Source organism: Anarrhichthys ocellatus, unplaced genomic scaffold, assembly GCF_004355925.1.
Source record: "Anarrhichthys ocellatus isolate YVR2014 unplaced genomic scaffold, GSC_Weel_1.0 scaffold1, whole genome shotgun sequence".
Classification (NCBI taxonomy): domain Eukaryota; kingdom Metazoa; phylum Chordata; class Actinopteri; order Perciformes; family Anarhichadidae; genus Anarrhichthys; species Anarrhichthys ocellatus.
The window spans coordinates 5,365,627-5,378,835 of NW_022280031.1; the positions used below are offsets into that span (position 1 = coordinate 5,365,627).

The 13,209-nt window shown below is 36.1% G+C and overlaps 1 protein-coding gene across 1 annotated transcript; it reads right to left on the minus strand.

Moving 5' to 3' along the window:
• Positions 1-7,772: 7,772 nt before the first annotated feature.
• On the minus strand, positions 7,773-13,209 carry slc6a22.2 (solute carrier family 6 member 22, tandem duplicate 2). The gene is made up of 14 exons (XM_031852266.1): positions 13,011-13,209; positions 12,591-12,725; positions 11,916-12,056; positions 11,730-11,814; positions 11,519-11,651; positions 11,276-11,410; positions 10,811-10,914; positions 10,588-10,712; positions 10,380-10,492; positions 10,160-10,297; positions 9,692-9,794; positions 9,170-9,270; positions 8,482-8,652; positions 7,773-7,937 (listed from the first exon to the last, which is right to left on the minus strand). Exons 1-14 carry the CDS (start codon positions 13,207-13,209, stop codon positions 7,773-7,775), a joined length of 1,848 nt encoding a protein of 615 aa, XP_031708126.1.

The following is a 13,209-nucleotide window of genomic DNA, read 5'->3' on the forward strand; positions in this document are numbered from 1 at the left end:
AGATAAAATAGAATAAAAAATAAAAATGCACAGTATATACAATGAATTAGAGTGGTATTAAATTAACAACTAGGTAAACTAAACAAACTGGACAGTAGCGCAAGGATCACCAACAACAAGCAACAACCGTGTAGCGTTGTTGTAGTCATTTGAAGGATGATGATCTGGGGGGAGGTGATTTATTATAGAGTGTTATTGCAGAGGGCAGGAATGTTTTTCTGTATTCAAGGCACTGAATCCAGCTAAAAACAGTGATAGTTAGCTAAAGCAACTGACGAAACCCTGTACATTTCATATTACTTCCTGTTAGTGTTTAAAAACTACAATCAATAATCTATGTTCTTAATAACCAGAAGCACATCCGTCTTAACTTCAGTGTTTCCAAAGACGCTGTTGTGACCACACTTTTACATTAAATGTAAAAGTGTAGAAAGCATGCATAATTTCATTCATTGTCTTTAACTCAGTATGAAATACAATATAGTATCATCACTATGTGGACTAACATTTCTACAGCACTGGGCCGATCCGCATGACTTTATTGTAAACAGATACTGTTAACTGTAGTTAATGAATTCAAAAGTACCTTCGGCTTCTACACCCATACTCCCTCATCTTGTTTGCAGGTCTACTCATATATAGCTAATCCATTTAGGTACGTAAATAGTGGAAAGCGATGCGGTTAGATAATGGAGATAGAGCTCTTAATTGACAAAGCAAATCAGAACCAATTACTTCATTATTACTGGCCTGTAAATCAATTAAACACTTATTCTGAAAAGTATCTCTGGCAGAGTCAGTATCCATAGCAACCAAGAGCAGTTTGAATGGTCAGATTGACTTTGCAAACAGACTTGACTTTGTTTTAATTGTTCGATGTTGTTTGAGCTATCAATTAATTAACAACCATTTATCTTTAGATTTTTAGATTTATTTAGATTTATTTATTTTGCACAATTCAAACAATAAAATTTAAAATAATCAAACATAACAGAGATAAATGAATATCACAGTGCAGGAAGAGACAGAAAGCCAACTGGGCTTATTTGAAGCCTCCACCTATATAATATTAAAATTTTACAAGATTACAAAGATAAAATTAAAAATGCATAAGCCATTACATTACAACAAAACAAAGAAAGAAAGAAAGAAAAGAAAAAGAAAAAAATAATGTAATTGTGTCAAGTGTGTGTGAGCATGTGTGTGCATGTGAGAGTAAGCATACATCTTGCTTTGTCGGTTAAGGCTATTTTCCCATACAGCCGATCTCATCTAGTCACGCTTTATACACTGTTTTTACTATTCACCTGCAAAATTCGGTTATGAAAATGAATTATTGTGAATAAATGTGAGCCTCATTTATTTTGAAACTGCATAATTATTCATATTTTAAAAACAAATGTATGTTTGAATGAGTTGACCATTTTTATATTTTCAAGATGGTTGTCAGTTTATAATGGCTCATCTATGAAATTAATTGGACTTAAATGGATTACAAACTTTTGTTTATATACAGTGACACATTCTAAATCGTCATCATTATAAGCATGTAAGTGTGCAATTTAAATGGAGGTTTTAATGTACATAAGGCTGTAATCCATTGCATTGTTGTATCGCAATATTCCCAATTTCCGAACTAAATACATCTACTCGGGAAAACAGCCTGCAGCAAACTGATGTTTATAAGTCTCTGAACTTCAACACATCCACAGAGGAGTTATATGAATGACCACAGCACCATTAGTAAAGACAATTAAAGATATAACTTTTTTAGAAAACGCCGTAAGTGTCCCATAAAGATATTCCTGTGAACCAGCATGCTAAATGGAATGCAGTTATCATTATTATTATATGTATAATAGCGTGGCACAGGAATGAGTCTTAAAACCCGGAAATGAGTCAGCATTTTTGTACTGGGGGTTCTGCCATTTTACACCCTTGTTGTGTATACTCGTGTTAATGCAGACGTGGTGTAGTTGGTTTGTATCCTAACATTAGCTTTTTCTTCTTCACGCATCAAAAATCTTAAAATTAAAAGATTATCTTGCTGATCAAAATGTGAAAGTATCATAAACTTGTGTATGCCACAGAGTGTTTGTTTACTGAAATAATCCAAAATCTAATCCCATTGGCTCAGGTCGAGGGAACCAGTGAGATATTAACTTCTAGGTTGGCCTGTACAAAGTCCCTGCAGCACTTTATACAACTGTGCTTTCCTACCATGGTTTCCTCTATGAATGTTAATGTTTATCCTGCACAGAGTGAAAACAGACTGCTCGGCCTGCAGATGCAAATTGGTATAGATGCTACTGTTACTTTTTATTGCTAATAGATCATCATCCATTAACGTCACAGAGAGTTTAAGACAGAGTTAAGTCTCTACAGCAAATGTATACATTTCATATATTAAACTTATACAATCAATATAAGGAACAATTTTATAAGGTCAGGGAAAATATAATTTCAGAAACATATTAATTTAAGGATTTGAACTGTAGTTTTTAATGTGCAAACATATCAAACTACTAAGTCATTTTGAATAAATGTATGATAGTTAATTACAATTGTAAATTCATATCTAAATAACAAAATAAAAAATCCCCAGTTTTGGAAAAACAGTAAGAGAAAAAAGTATGACTTACTTGAGCACTAATCAACTTACTTTCAGTCTACAGCTAAAAAAAGTGAATTCAATGATCCTCATCCACAAGGTATAGCAGTGTACATTTCCGCAGGTATAATATGGAGTATGGAGTTCGGATTGCCTTTATGTTTCGATTACTTTTGATGTGTAAAAAAAAAAAAACGTCTTTGAGACTACGACTGAATTAATGAATGAATATATTTATGGGTTGTTGGGTTTATTTTTTCAAGGTTAATTAATAAAATCAGTCTTCTTGACAACGAATCTGCATATGTAGAATATAAATTGATGGGGAGTTTAAAGTCATTGAAATATCTGGAGAAAAATGATAATACAACCATGGTAATGCCCTGGATGTACAAACAGGAAACCATCTGTCACACAGCTTTCATAAGTGTGCCAATTCCTGCAAGTGGGATTTCCAAGGAGCTTGTGTTTATCTGCTTAGCATCCAAAAATTGTCACTAGCAAGCTGTTAAACCGGAGGGGTTTGGCCCATTCTAATCTTCAATCCGAACAAATTGGATTCACACCTTGTACGTAATTCAGAGGCGTTGAGCAGCTTGTCTGGGAGTCAGGGCACACGTTAGCGGTGGTACCTGTCACCTTCAATTCACGTAGTCTTCAAATGTGATTACAGCAGCCACATACTAACTCCAGAGTTCAAGGACCTCAAAGTGGCCTCTGAGGCAGAAACTGAAAGTATATTTTATCATGCTCCTCTGATGATGGTAATGAGATTTATTCTGTTTAGGGGACATATAGAGGCCAATATTGCCCCTAATAAATATAGGTACAATAAAATGGAATGCTGGCTGCTCTGTTTTTGTGATTTAAAACATGCTCGTATAATTATTTAGATGTAATGGTAGATACTGAAAACAACCTACATTATGTCTCCTTGTCAGTGGCAGAACAAGTATTCTAAAAGCACAAGCATCAGAATATATAAAAAATAAAAAGTTAAAGTATTTATTATAGTCTACAGAATAGCCAATTACAAAATAATGTATGTTATATTACTGAAATATAATTATTGATGTTTTACGTTATGTGTCTAACTGTAAAGTTGCAGCAACAGCTAAATGTGGGGCTTATTTCTGACTTTATATACTGCTATATATATATAGATACTATATGTGTATATTCAAATAGGCCTATTATACATTATAAATGGCATATTCGTTTATACCAAATCATGAAAATGTTGTAATTTGTTAATTCACTTCAACCTTAAAAATGAAGTACAATTTACTGAAAACGTTTTATAACCACGGATAAGATTCAGTCAAAATGTTTTCAGTAAAAGTGTATTTTTCTTAGATTATAGCGACCTACCGAGCATTAAACAATCAAACCATCATCAACCGAAGAATACACTCCTTGAAAATAATGAAAACTACAATTATTCATACATTAAAACCTGTTTCAGCATGGTGTAAAGGGGTCAGAGGGGTGATTTGCTTACGTAGTACAGCTGGTGTAGCGAGAGCTGAGCTCTAAATGAGATTGAAATAGAAGCTTGGAGATGCTCTCAAGCCCGAGGCAGGTGAGAAGCCTCAAGCTTAGATCAAAAGGGTGCCTGCTCGTGCGTAAAGTCACACGTACACAACACGACAGTTAATTCGGATTAGCTCTCTGCTTTACAGCTATGCAAATACTTAACACACTCCTGTGCAGGTTAAAACTGTAACAGGAAGTGCTGTACCTGAGACAAACAGGAACAGTAGCTAATCTGTTAGTAGGTCAGGAAGATGTGACTGATCTCGAGCGCATTGTGCCAGAAGCAATCAATGAACACACTGACTAACACTTCTTTAAGTTTTGAAGCCAGGTAAAGAACACATAAATCCCACCCTGTAAACTAAATTTCTAGCAGACAGGGTTGCAACCCATTTCTTACTGTTTGCAGATAGAGGGTTGAAGGTTCATATGGCAAAAAGGGAATATAAAGTGAATACTCTCCTGAGAGTTGGCACCATGATGATAAACTAGAATCTTCTTAAAATATAGTCAAAAATCAGAGGTTATTGGAAGCATTGGAATGTATGCGGTATATTTGTGCATTTTCTAATATCTGTCCCGAGTAGAGCTGAAACATTTCGTTGATCCTCAAGAAACTAATAGGCAACTGTTTTGACAGCTGTTCTAATCATTTTGAAGTGCAATAGTGGTTGTTTGGTTTATTGGATGTTGTCTGTTGATGTTTCTGCAAATAGTGGAGTTGTACCTTAGGTATGAGGGAAAATAACCATATACAAGGACTGAATCATATTTTCATTTGCTGCTGTAGCATTCTCTGGTGGTCTATTATATACTGCTCAGAAACGTTCAATATGAGCAAATGAATGATGGTGGTTGTTTGATGCTGTTTTGTATTAGGGTATCAGCATTAGTGCCAAATATAGGAACATCATTCAAATATTTATCTATGCTGGCTCTATTATTGGTTCAAAGAGTCCAAACCACCATGTTAAATGACCTCAAAATGATGCTTCACAGGACTGCATGGGATATGTGTTCCTTTTGTCTAATATTTGAATGTATTTTTGACATAATGTTTAAGGTTTCATTTGATATAACTTACCAATTTTGGGGGTTTTAAGGGATTTATTAGGGTTTGCGTTTTACTAATTGACTGAATGTATTTTTAATGTTTTGTTTTTGTAAAAAACTACAATATTCTTCGTACTCCCAGGTAGGAAGAAAATGTTGAAGTGATACATTGCGTATGTGCATGGATATACTCCTACAAAAAAGGACCAGACCATGGACACCTTATTGCAGCAGGATATATCCTGCTGCAATAAGGTTATAACAATGTATAAATACATTGTTATTGAAGCGGAGTGTTTCGAACAGAGACCTGCAGCGCCTCCCTGTGGCCAAACCTTGAATAGGCAATGGACTATATGATAGGTCAGATATGTCTGTGTTTCTTGTATTACACAAGGTACAAAAATAACGTTGCAAGGTAAGAAAGAGATAAATTTGGAAAATGAATGTATTTTACAAAAATCACCAGGTACATTTGACTAAGAATTACACTAAGAAATTTAGAAATATGAAGTGCCTTGGGTAAGGGGTAAATTCATCAATCAAGTTTATTTATAGGCGTAGACTTAAAGTGCTTCAAAAATAAAACAAAGTCAAAAGATCATCCATGACGACAATATATAACTAGAGAGGTGAACTCAGTTGGGTCCAGGTCTCTGCCAGGTTTGTCTGCAACGACCGCTGTTGTATTGTGATTGAATACAACCAGTGCTGTACAGCGTTGTCAAACTGACTTGATTCAAATTCAAAAAGCAAGCGACTCAAAGTCATCGTATAATACTATCGTGCCAATAAACTCACTAAGCTATCAAAAAAACATACAAGATAGAAAGATTAAGATAAAAAGGTATTATAATAAAAAGGGAATACAATTAGAGGGTGTTATTATAATTATTAAAAAGATGATAATAATACAGATTATAGCGACTAATTCCAGCAATAGCCACTCGGCTGGGTGCGGGAGAAGACCGTGTTTCTTATTCGCTGCAATAAAGTGATTCCAGGCGCTTTCACTTTTGGGTGAGGTTGCCATTTAATTAGGTTTTTGGTTTACAGGTGATGATACATGATATGAGATCTGTTTTATCTTCTCTCTGGTGTGGTTTGTGAGCAGTAAAAACCGTGCGATCTCCCCGTCACCCATGCATCAATAGGCTCGTTCGAGATGAACTGCGCCTCGCCTGGAAAGCAGACGAGAGCAGGTGGTAGCAGCAGGGGGCGTTGACAAAAAACTGCGGTTAAGTCGGACAGTTTTCAGCCGCCTTCAAAGAATAAACAGGAAGTCACAGTGCGCCGATCACTGGTGATTGATTCTGCGCAGGCCTGGCTTATCTCGAACGAGCCTATTAGCTGTCTGTTGCACCTGTGCCCCATATATACATTACCTGCCACACGAATCCGCACTGCCTCCCGTGGTCAACCTGAGGTAGGCTCCCAATATACTGTATATAAATATCATACACAGACATAACGAATGGCTCCTACACAGATTCTAAAACAAAAGTGTTACCTCTTAACCACACACTAAACACAACTAAAAGTTTTGGGGAAAATGATATGTTTCTCGTTTCCTTTAAAAGCAGACAATGTTTCCTCAAGTAAGCTCTTCTTTGTATTTATAGTGGAAATAAGACACAGGGAGTTGCTCAAGCAAAAAGCAATGCTTTACAATGTAAAGCTTAAAACTGGGTTATTTATAACTGAATTAGTTGTGCTGATAGCTTGTACACAAAGCATTTTATATTGCCCTCCACACTATTTGTATTTACACTGTAATTAAAGTGTAAGATGGCTGAACAATGACGCTTGTTACACTGAACACGCAGTGTGTTGAATTACAGCCTGCATACCAAGTTTTCCCTCAGTTTCAGGTGTTAAGGCAAAGAGGTGTGGTCTCATAAATTACAGTTGCATTGGCAAGTTTCACCTAACTCACCTAACAATATTATTTACCTCTATACCTTATTACCCATTTTATATTCCCATTTTCCCTATGGATTTTTAGTAAGTATTTTTCTAATTTACAAACTGCTAAATTCATTAGAATGCTTTCTTTCTCAGGCTTCCTGTGTGTTTCTGAATAACTATAGTTATGTACCCAATAGTTATGTATCAAACACTATTTAAAACTATGTAATATTTAAATTATATTAGGATTTGAAAATGAATGATACAAAAACGCATTTAAGATATTGCAATTATTATTAATATTGCAGTTTGTCACCACCTTGTGTTTGTCACCCTATAAAGATACTATAACATAACTATTTAATAGCATTGCAGTAATTAAGATTAAATAACGCCTACTGACAACGTTCCTCACCAACATACACAAGACATACTCTCTATAAAAGTTTATGGTCAAAAGAAAGTTTTTCCTTTGCATAAACACAAAATGATTTTGTGGCTAAATTCCTTATGAAACCTCTTCTCCTAGACTTCTTGTTTTATACCCCCATATCAATAGTTATAATAATATGGACATTTAATAAGGACATCTTCCATTGTGATTTCCAAAAGCAACTGCACTCCCCAGGGCTTATTGTTTTATTTCAGTACTTTTTCTTGCAGTTTACATAATGGATGATCTCTGAGCTCTGTCACCTTTGTCATCAGGACTTGCTGTTGTGCGCAGTGTGTACAAGCCCGTAAAAGTGTGAAATGCTTCTTTATTTGATGTCTTCTTTAACGTTGCAGTGGGTAAGTCCTTTGCTGGAGTGCAGAGAACTTTCAGTCTCTGTGTGGAGAAAGAAATGACAGTTACTGTATGTTAACGATGGTTAAATAACAAATCAGCTGAACTATAATCACGTTTTCTCATAATAAACTGTCAGAAACAACGACAATACAGTTTTGTTTTGATTTTTTAAATAAGACCACAGCATGCCTAATTGCTACATTAAAAAAAGTAAAATCCGGAGCAACAGCAGCAAACACCACAAACTTTTTACTTGAAATACATTTACATACTTAGGAAAAACTTGGGAATAGGCACCAACTAGCAACCAAAAGTTTGGTAGATTTTGAACTGAAAACTAACCCTGCAATAGTGTACAATTGTTTGTCGTCTTTGTAACAAGTTTGTCCTCCTCACAACTCTGATCTACTTATTCTCACAGACTTCACTCAATTTCACTCAATACAGATACATAGTGGTGTGGATGTAACCTCAGTTATCCTATTACAGACTCTAAACTGAGGTATTCAGTAAGCAATTCATACCTTATGGTTTTAGTTTTTATTTTCTGATCTACCTTTGTAACAGTAGCATGTGACTGTACCTGTCTCAGTGTTCCTGGAGTTACACTCACAGCATACAGCATCCACAGAAGAACCATGAGGGTTGAAGAGAGAGTGAAGAGTCCTCCAATGGTGTAGCCCCACCAGGGATATTCATACGTGTTGTTGAAGGTGAGCGGAGTGTATTTGACCAAGGAGAAGAGAAATGTGAACTAAAAAAAGACAAGCAGAGTAGAGAAGGCGTAAAAACACTCAAAATGATCAGATTACTCATTCTTATGATAAACAGAAAAGAAAATTCTCAAACTAAGTTATATAAACTTAGTTCAGGAACAAGAACCACACCCCGAACATATCTCATTTCATCCGCACAAAGTATTTAAGCACAAGTGACCCATTGACTTCCTCGGCCGGAGAAGCCCAGCCATCCACATCAGTCCCGTAAAATATTTTTGTCCAAAAAAATCACATAATAATTTATATAATTATAATAGAATTATTATAATATATTATATATATTATGAAATATTTCTTCAGGAGGAATAACCCAGTGATTAAAAATGACATTAAATAGAAATACAATATCCCATCAATGGTACTGGTCTCCATCTGGTGGAGATATAGACTGCCTTTAGGACAGAAGCCTCTGGCAGCTGTCAAATACACTTGTTTGTTAGTAAAGCATGAACAACATTACAAGGCAGTCATGTCTTCGTCTCCAATACTTACAGTACAGATAGCTGGTGTAAAGTACTGCCAACAATATTTCATAAAAGGCCATGGTTGATATCCAATCATGTCCTTTATATTTTCATACTGACGATCTGCACCTGAAAAACCCAAATGTTGTTACATCAGCGTTATGGCCATCAACTAAAATATTCCCAGTGCTATATGATTTTGCATACGGCTCCTCAAAATTCAGCCTCACATAGTTGGAACGACAGGAAATTTTGGGATCTCATCTTGCATTCATATTATTAGTTATAAAGGTTTAAACCAGGGTTTCCCCAACCTTTAGGCTTGTGTTTAGATGACCCCTTTGAAATGATCAATCTTTACATATGGTATAACTATGAAGAGCTTAACAAAACCCACAACGTTTCCATGTTTTATGTAAATAATCCAATCCTGTTAACTGACTTGCAAACTCTCAGGTTTGGAACCACTGGTTTAGAAATAACATCATTTTATAAAGAGGGATTCAACAATGGCTCCGTCACATTTTACGAGGTTAAAAGTTCACCTTACCATAGACCCATCCAATACAGAGAGACTGAAGAATAGCAAAGAGCAGGAGTGTCATCCCACTGCAGGCATAGTAGTCAAACAGCTGGAAGATATAAAGGCCTCCCTGCAAACAACAACAACAACCAGGTCCTTCAGTTAAATTCAATACAAGGTCGTCATTGCATCATCGTCACTCTGTTTGTCCAATATATTATTGTAAAAGTATTTATCACATACAGCTACATATTAAATATTTCCTTTAGGTCATACTGTAAATGAATGCTTAATGAATGATAATTAATGCTAGTCGCATGTCGATGTGTCCTTGAGCAAGACACACTTAACCCCAAAAGTTGCTCCTGTAGCTGTGCCTAGGGTGTGGAAATGTGATAGAATCTGAATTGTAAGTCGCTTTGGATAAAAATGTTTGCTAAATGACTGTAATGTAATGTAATTCAAGAAATCAATATCAGAAAGTTTAAAACTCACCTCTGTGACCATCAAAAGGCCGACAAAGAAACTTCCAACAGAAATGGCAAGAAGAAGGAGTTTGCGGCGACAATGGTTTTGAAAGAAATCAGGATACATGTCCGTGATGGTTGTAACCAATGCCTCCTGACATACAAACTATGGCGAAAAATAAGACAGCTTAACACAAAATGGTAGTCTAAATCAGATTATTACATTCCAAGCAGACTTGTAGTCCTACCTCACTATCTAATCCTAAGAAGATGATCATAACGAAGAAGAAAATAGCCCAGAGCTGAGAAAGTGGCATTAGAGCCACAGCACGAGGATAAGCAATGAAGGCCAACCCTGGACCTGCAGATGTGATGGGAAAAAAATTGTCATATTTTCTTAAACTATTCAAACTGTATCTCTCTGGATTTTTGTCAGGCATTATCAATATTCCATACCTGATTCAGCCACCATTGATATGTCCACACCTTGCTCCTTCGCCATAAAACCGAGCACAGAAAAAATGGCAAAGCCAGCTACAAAGCTGGTTAAACTGTTTAACAGGCAAAGGTAAACACAGTCTCTGTGAGAGAATAGAAATATAGGAACATTAGCACACCTCTGCTCTAATCCAAACTAATCAAATTTTGAGCACAGTCTGTGGATGAAAGAAATACAAACCTGTAGCAGTTGTTGTTGTACTTGTTGTAACTTCCTAAAGATGTCAGAACACCTGTGCAAACTCCATAGGAGTAGAAAACTTGGCTTCCAGCATCCATCCATACCTGAGGAGTTTGGATGTGTTTATGTTCAGTTTAGGTTTGTAGAGATGCATGTATTTGCCACGTTGCAAAATGGTCATATTGAGAGTATCTGCAAAATGTTCAAATGACATTTCTTTTACTTTGATTCTGCCATTGCAATACAGTATCTGAAGCAACTTAACCATGATTTACATTTTTAGTCATTGTGCTGCTTTTAAACGTAGTATTTTAAATTAGCCGCAAGTCACATAAGTTAAAAAGTGAACTTAATAAAGGCAGTTACACATTACATAAATTTGCATTAGTCAAAGCAGCTAGCCAGCTGCAGACGCTTTTGGTTATAATAAAGCACTCTAAGCACTTGGTTCAGGTTTGGTCGTACCTCTGGATCAGTGAGGCGGGATGGGTCTGGGTAGAGGTAGAACATGATTCCGTCTTTGGCCCCCGGTAACGTAAGACCCCGAACAAGCAGAACCAACAGCATTACATATGGAAATGTGGCAGTGAAGTAGACCACCTAAGACAGAAGCAACAGCTTTTGTGTTACCTTTTGAAGTTAAATATTTTAAGAACAGGGCTTACATGAATTCAGTCATTAAAAATGAACATTAAGATTTTACTGTACCTTTCCTGTGGATTTCACTCCGTTCCAGACACAGAAGTAACACAACATCCAGGCAAGAAGTAGACAAAGGGCCAGGTCCCAACGAACATTGCCAATTTTCTCAATCCCACCGGACAGGCCCAAGATTCTCCTTCTGTAACAAAGTTTATCATGGAAAACACAACAAAAACAATACCTGCCCTGATATAATGCTTTCATTCATGCTACTTACTCCCAAAATTCTACAACCGAAGACGTGCTATTTCCATACAGGTGCAGAGGGGAAGTTTGATTGTGACCATGCTGAAAGCAGCCATCTTACATGAAAAGATAAGAAAGGTTGTGAAAACTTATTTCAAAAGTGAACACTTTGCAGAGTTTTATGAGTCATTATTGCTGAGAAATAAAGTCTGGACACCTGTGTTCCAGCTGTTGTGACAGGTCGTCCATGGAAGCTCTGAGCTGAAGGATGAAAACAGGTAGAGAAACGCCCAAGCCAGGATGATGATGTAATACACCCCAGTGTACAAAACCACCACCTGGCTTCCGTAACCTAAACCTGCAGAGAGATACAGATGTGAAATTGTAATACCATGAAAAATTACTATTAATGAGGCATTTGTACCTTGCTTACACTACTTACTTACTTTTTAAAATAATTTTTAAAAGCATATATTAAGATTATAAAATACAACTCATTGTTCAGGATTAAACCTGCATTTCCCAACCTTTTTGATTTGTGAAAAGTAAAAGTATCCAATATTTAAAAAAGAGAAGAAAAAAAAAGTTAGTGAAAGTCCAAAAACTTTATACCAATTTGTATGTACTATGAGTGATCCCTGTCACATACAAATAGTCATTTTAGCCATTGTTTATATACAAATATAAAGAATCTAGCTTTGAGTAAATACAACAGTGAGATACATTTAAAAAACACTTGCATTGTAAGCAGAATATTACAACAGCATATTTCGAAATTAAATCGTCTTTTACCCAATCTCCGACAATCTGTACTCGTGTGCAAACATATTAATTACACAGGATCGTTTTGAGCTGATAAAATAAAGTGCCGACAAACACTATAAAGACTTACCTTCAAAAAGAGGGCAGATTTTCCTCCAACATGTAATTCCACCCTGACTGGTGTACTGACCCAAAGATGTCTCCAGGAAGAAGAGTGGGATGCCACAAGTGAACAAAAACAAAACATATGGTATGAAGAAAACCCCTTTAAAATAAAAATGAAATATCTGGTTAAAATATTGATAAATATGCATACATTTGTGCACACAAATAATGATTTGTAAAATGAATGTAGTTAAGCGGCGAGAAGAAACAGGTGTCATTATTTTAACATTAAGAAATCCTAGTTACTTTATAACAATACTGAGTTGTAAAGTTGAGTTGTAGGGTTTCTTTTGCTAAATATCGTTCTAAAAGACAATCGTAATCCCTTCCAAGGCTGGCTACGACACAGTATTTTTTACACCTGGCCACAACAACAACGATTTACCTCCTCCATTTTTGTAGCAAAGGTATGGGAATCTCCAGACGTTTCCCAGACCGACAATGTGTCCGGCCACTGCCAGGATGAACTCAATCTTACTGCCCCACTGCTCCCTCTCCTGGGGTTTGTGTTGAGCATGTCCTGGTGGTCTTGACCCAGAGTTCATCACATTTAGTTTCACCTGTGAGTTTTGTCTTTGGTCCAT

Bases quoted from the DNA above. Each gene is read 5' to 3' on its own strand.
- slc6a22.2 (XM_031852266.1), bottom strand. From the start codon at position 13,209: ATGGACCAAAGACAAAACTCACAGGTGAAACTAAATGTGATGAACTCT. The intron at 10,915-11,275 runs GTACGACCAAAC...CAAACTCCTCAG, and splicing joins CCCGCCTCACTGATCCAGAG to GTATGGATGGATGCTGGAAG. The intron at 10,713-10,810 runs GTTTGTATTTCT...ATTCTCTCACAG, and splicing joins TACAACAACAACTGCTACAG to AGACTGTGTTTACCTTTGCC.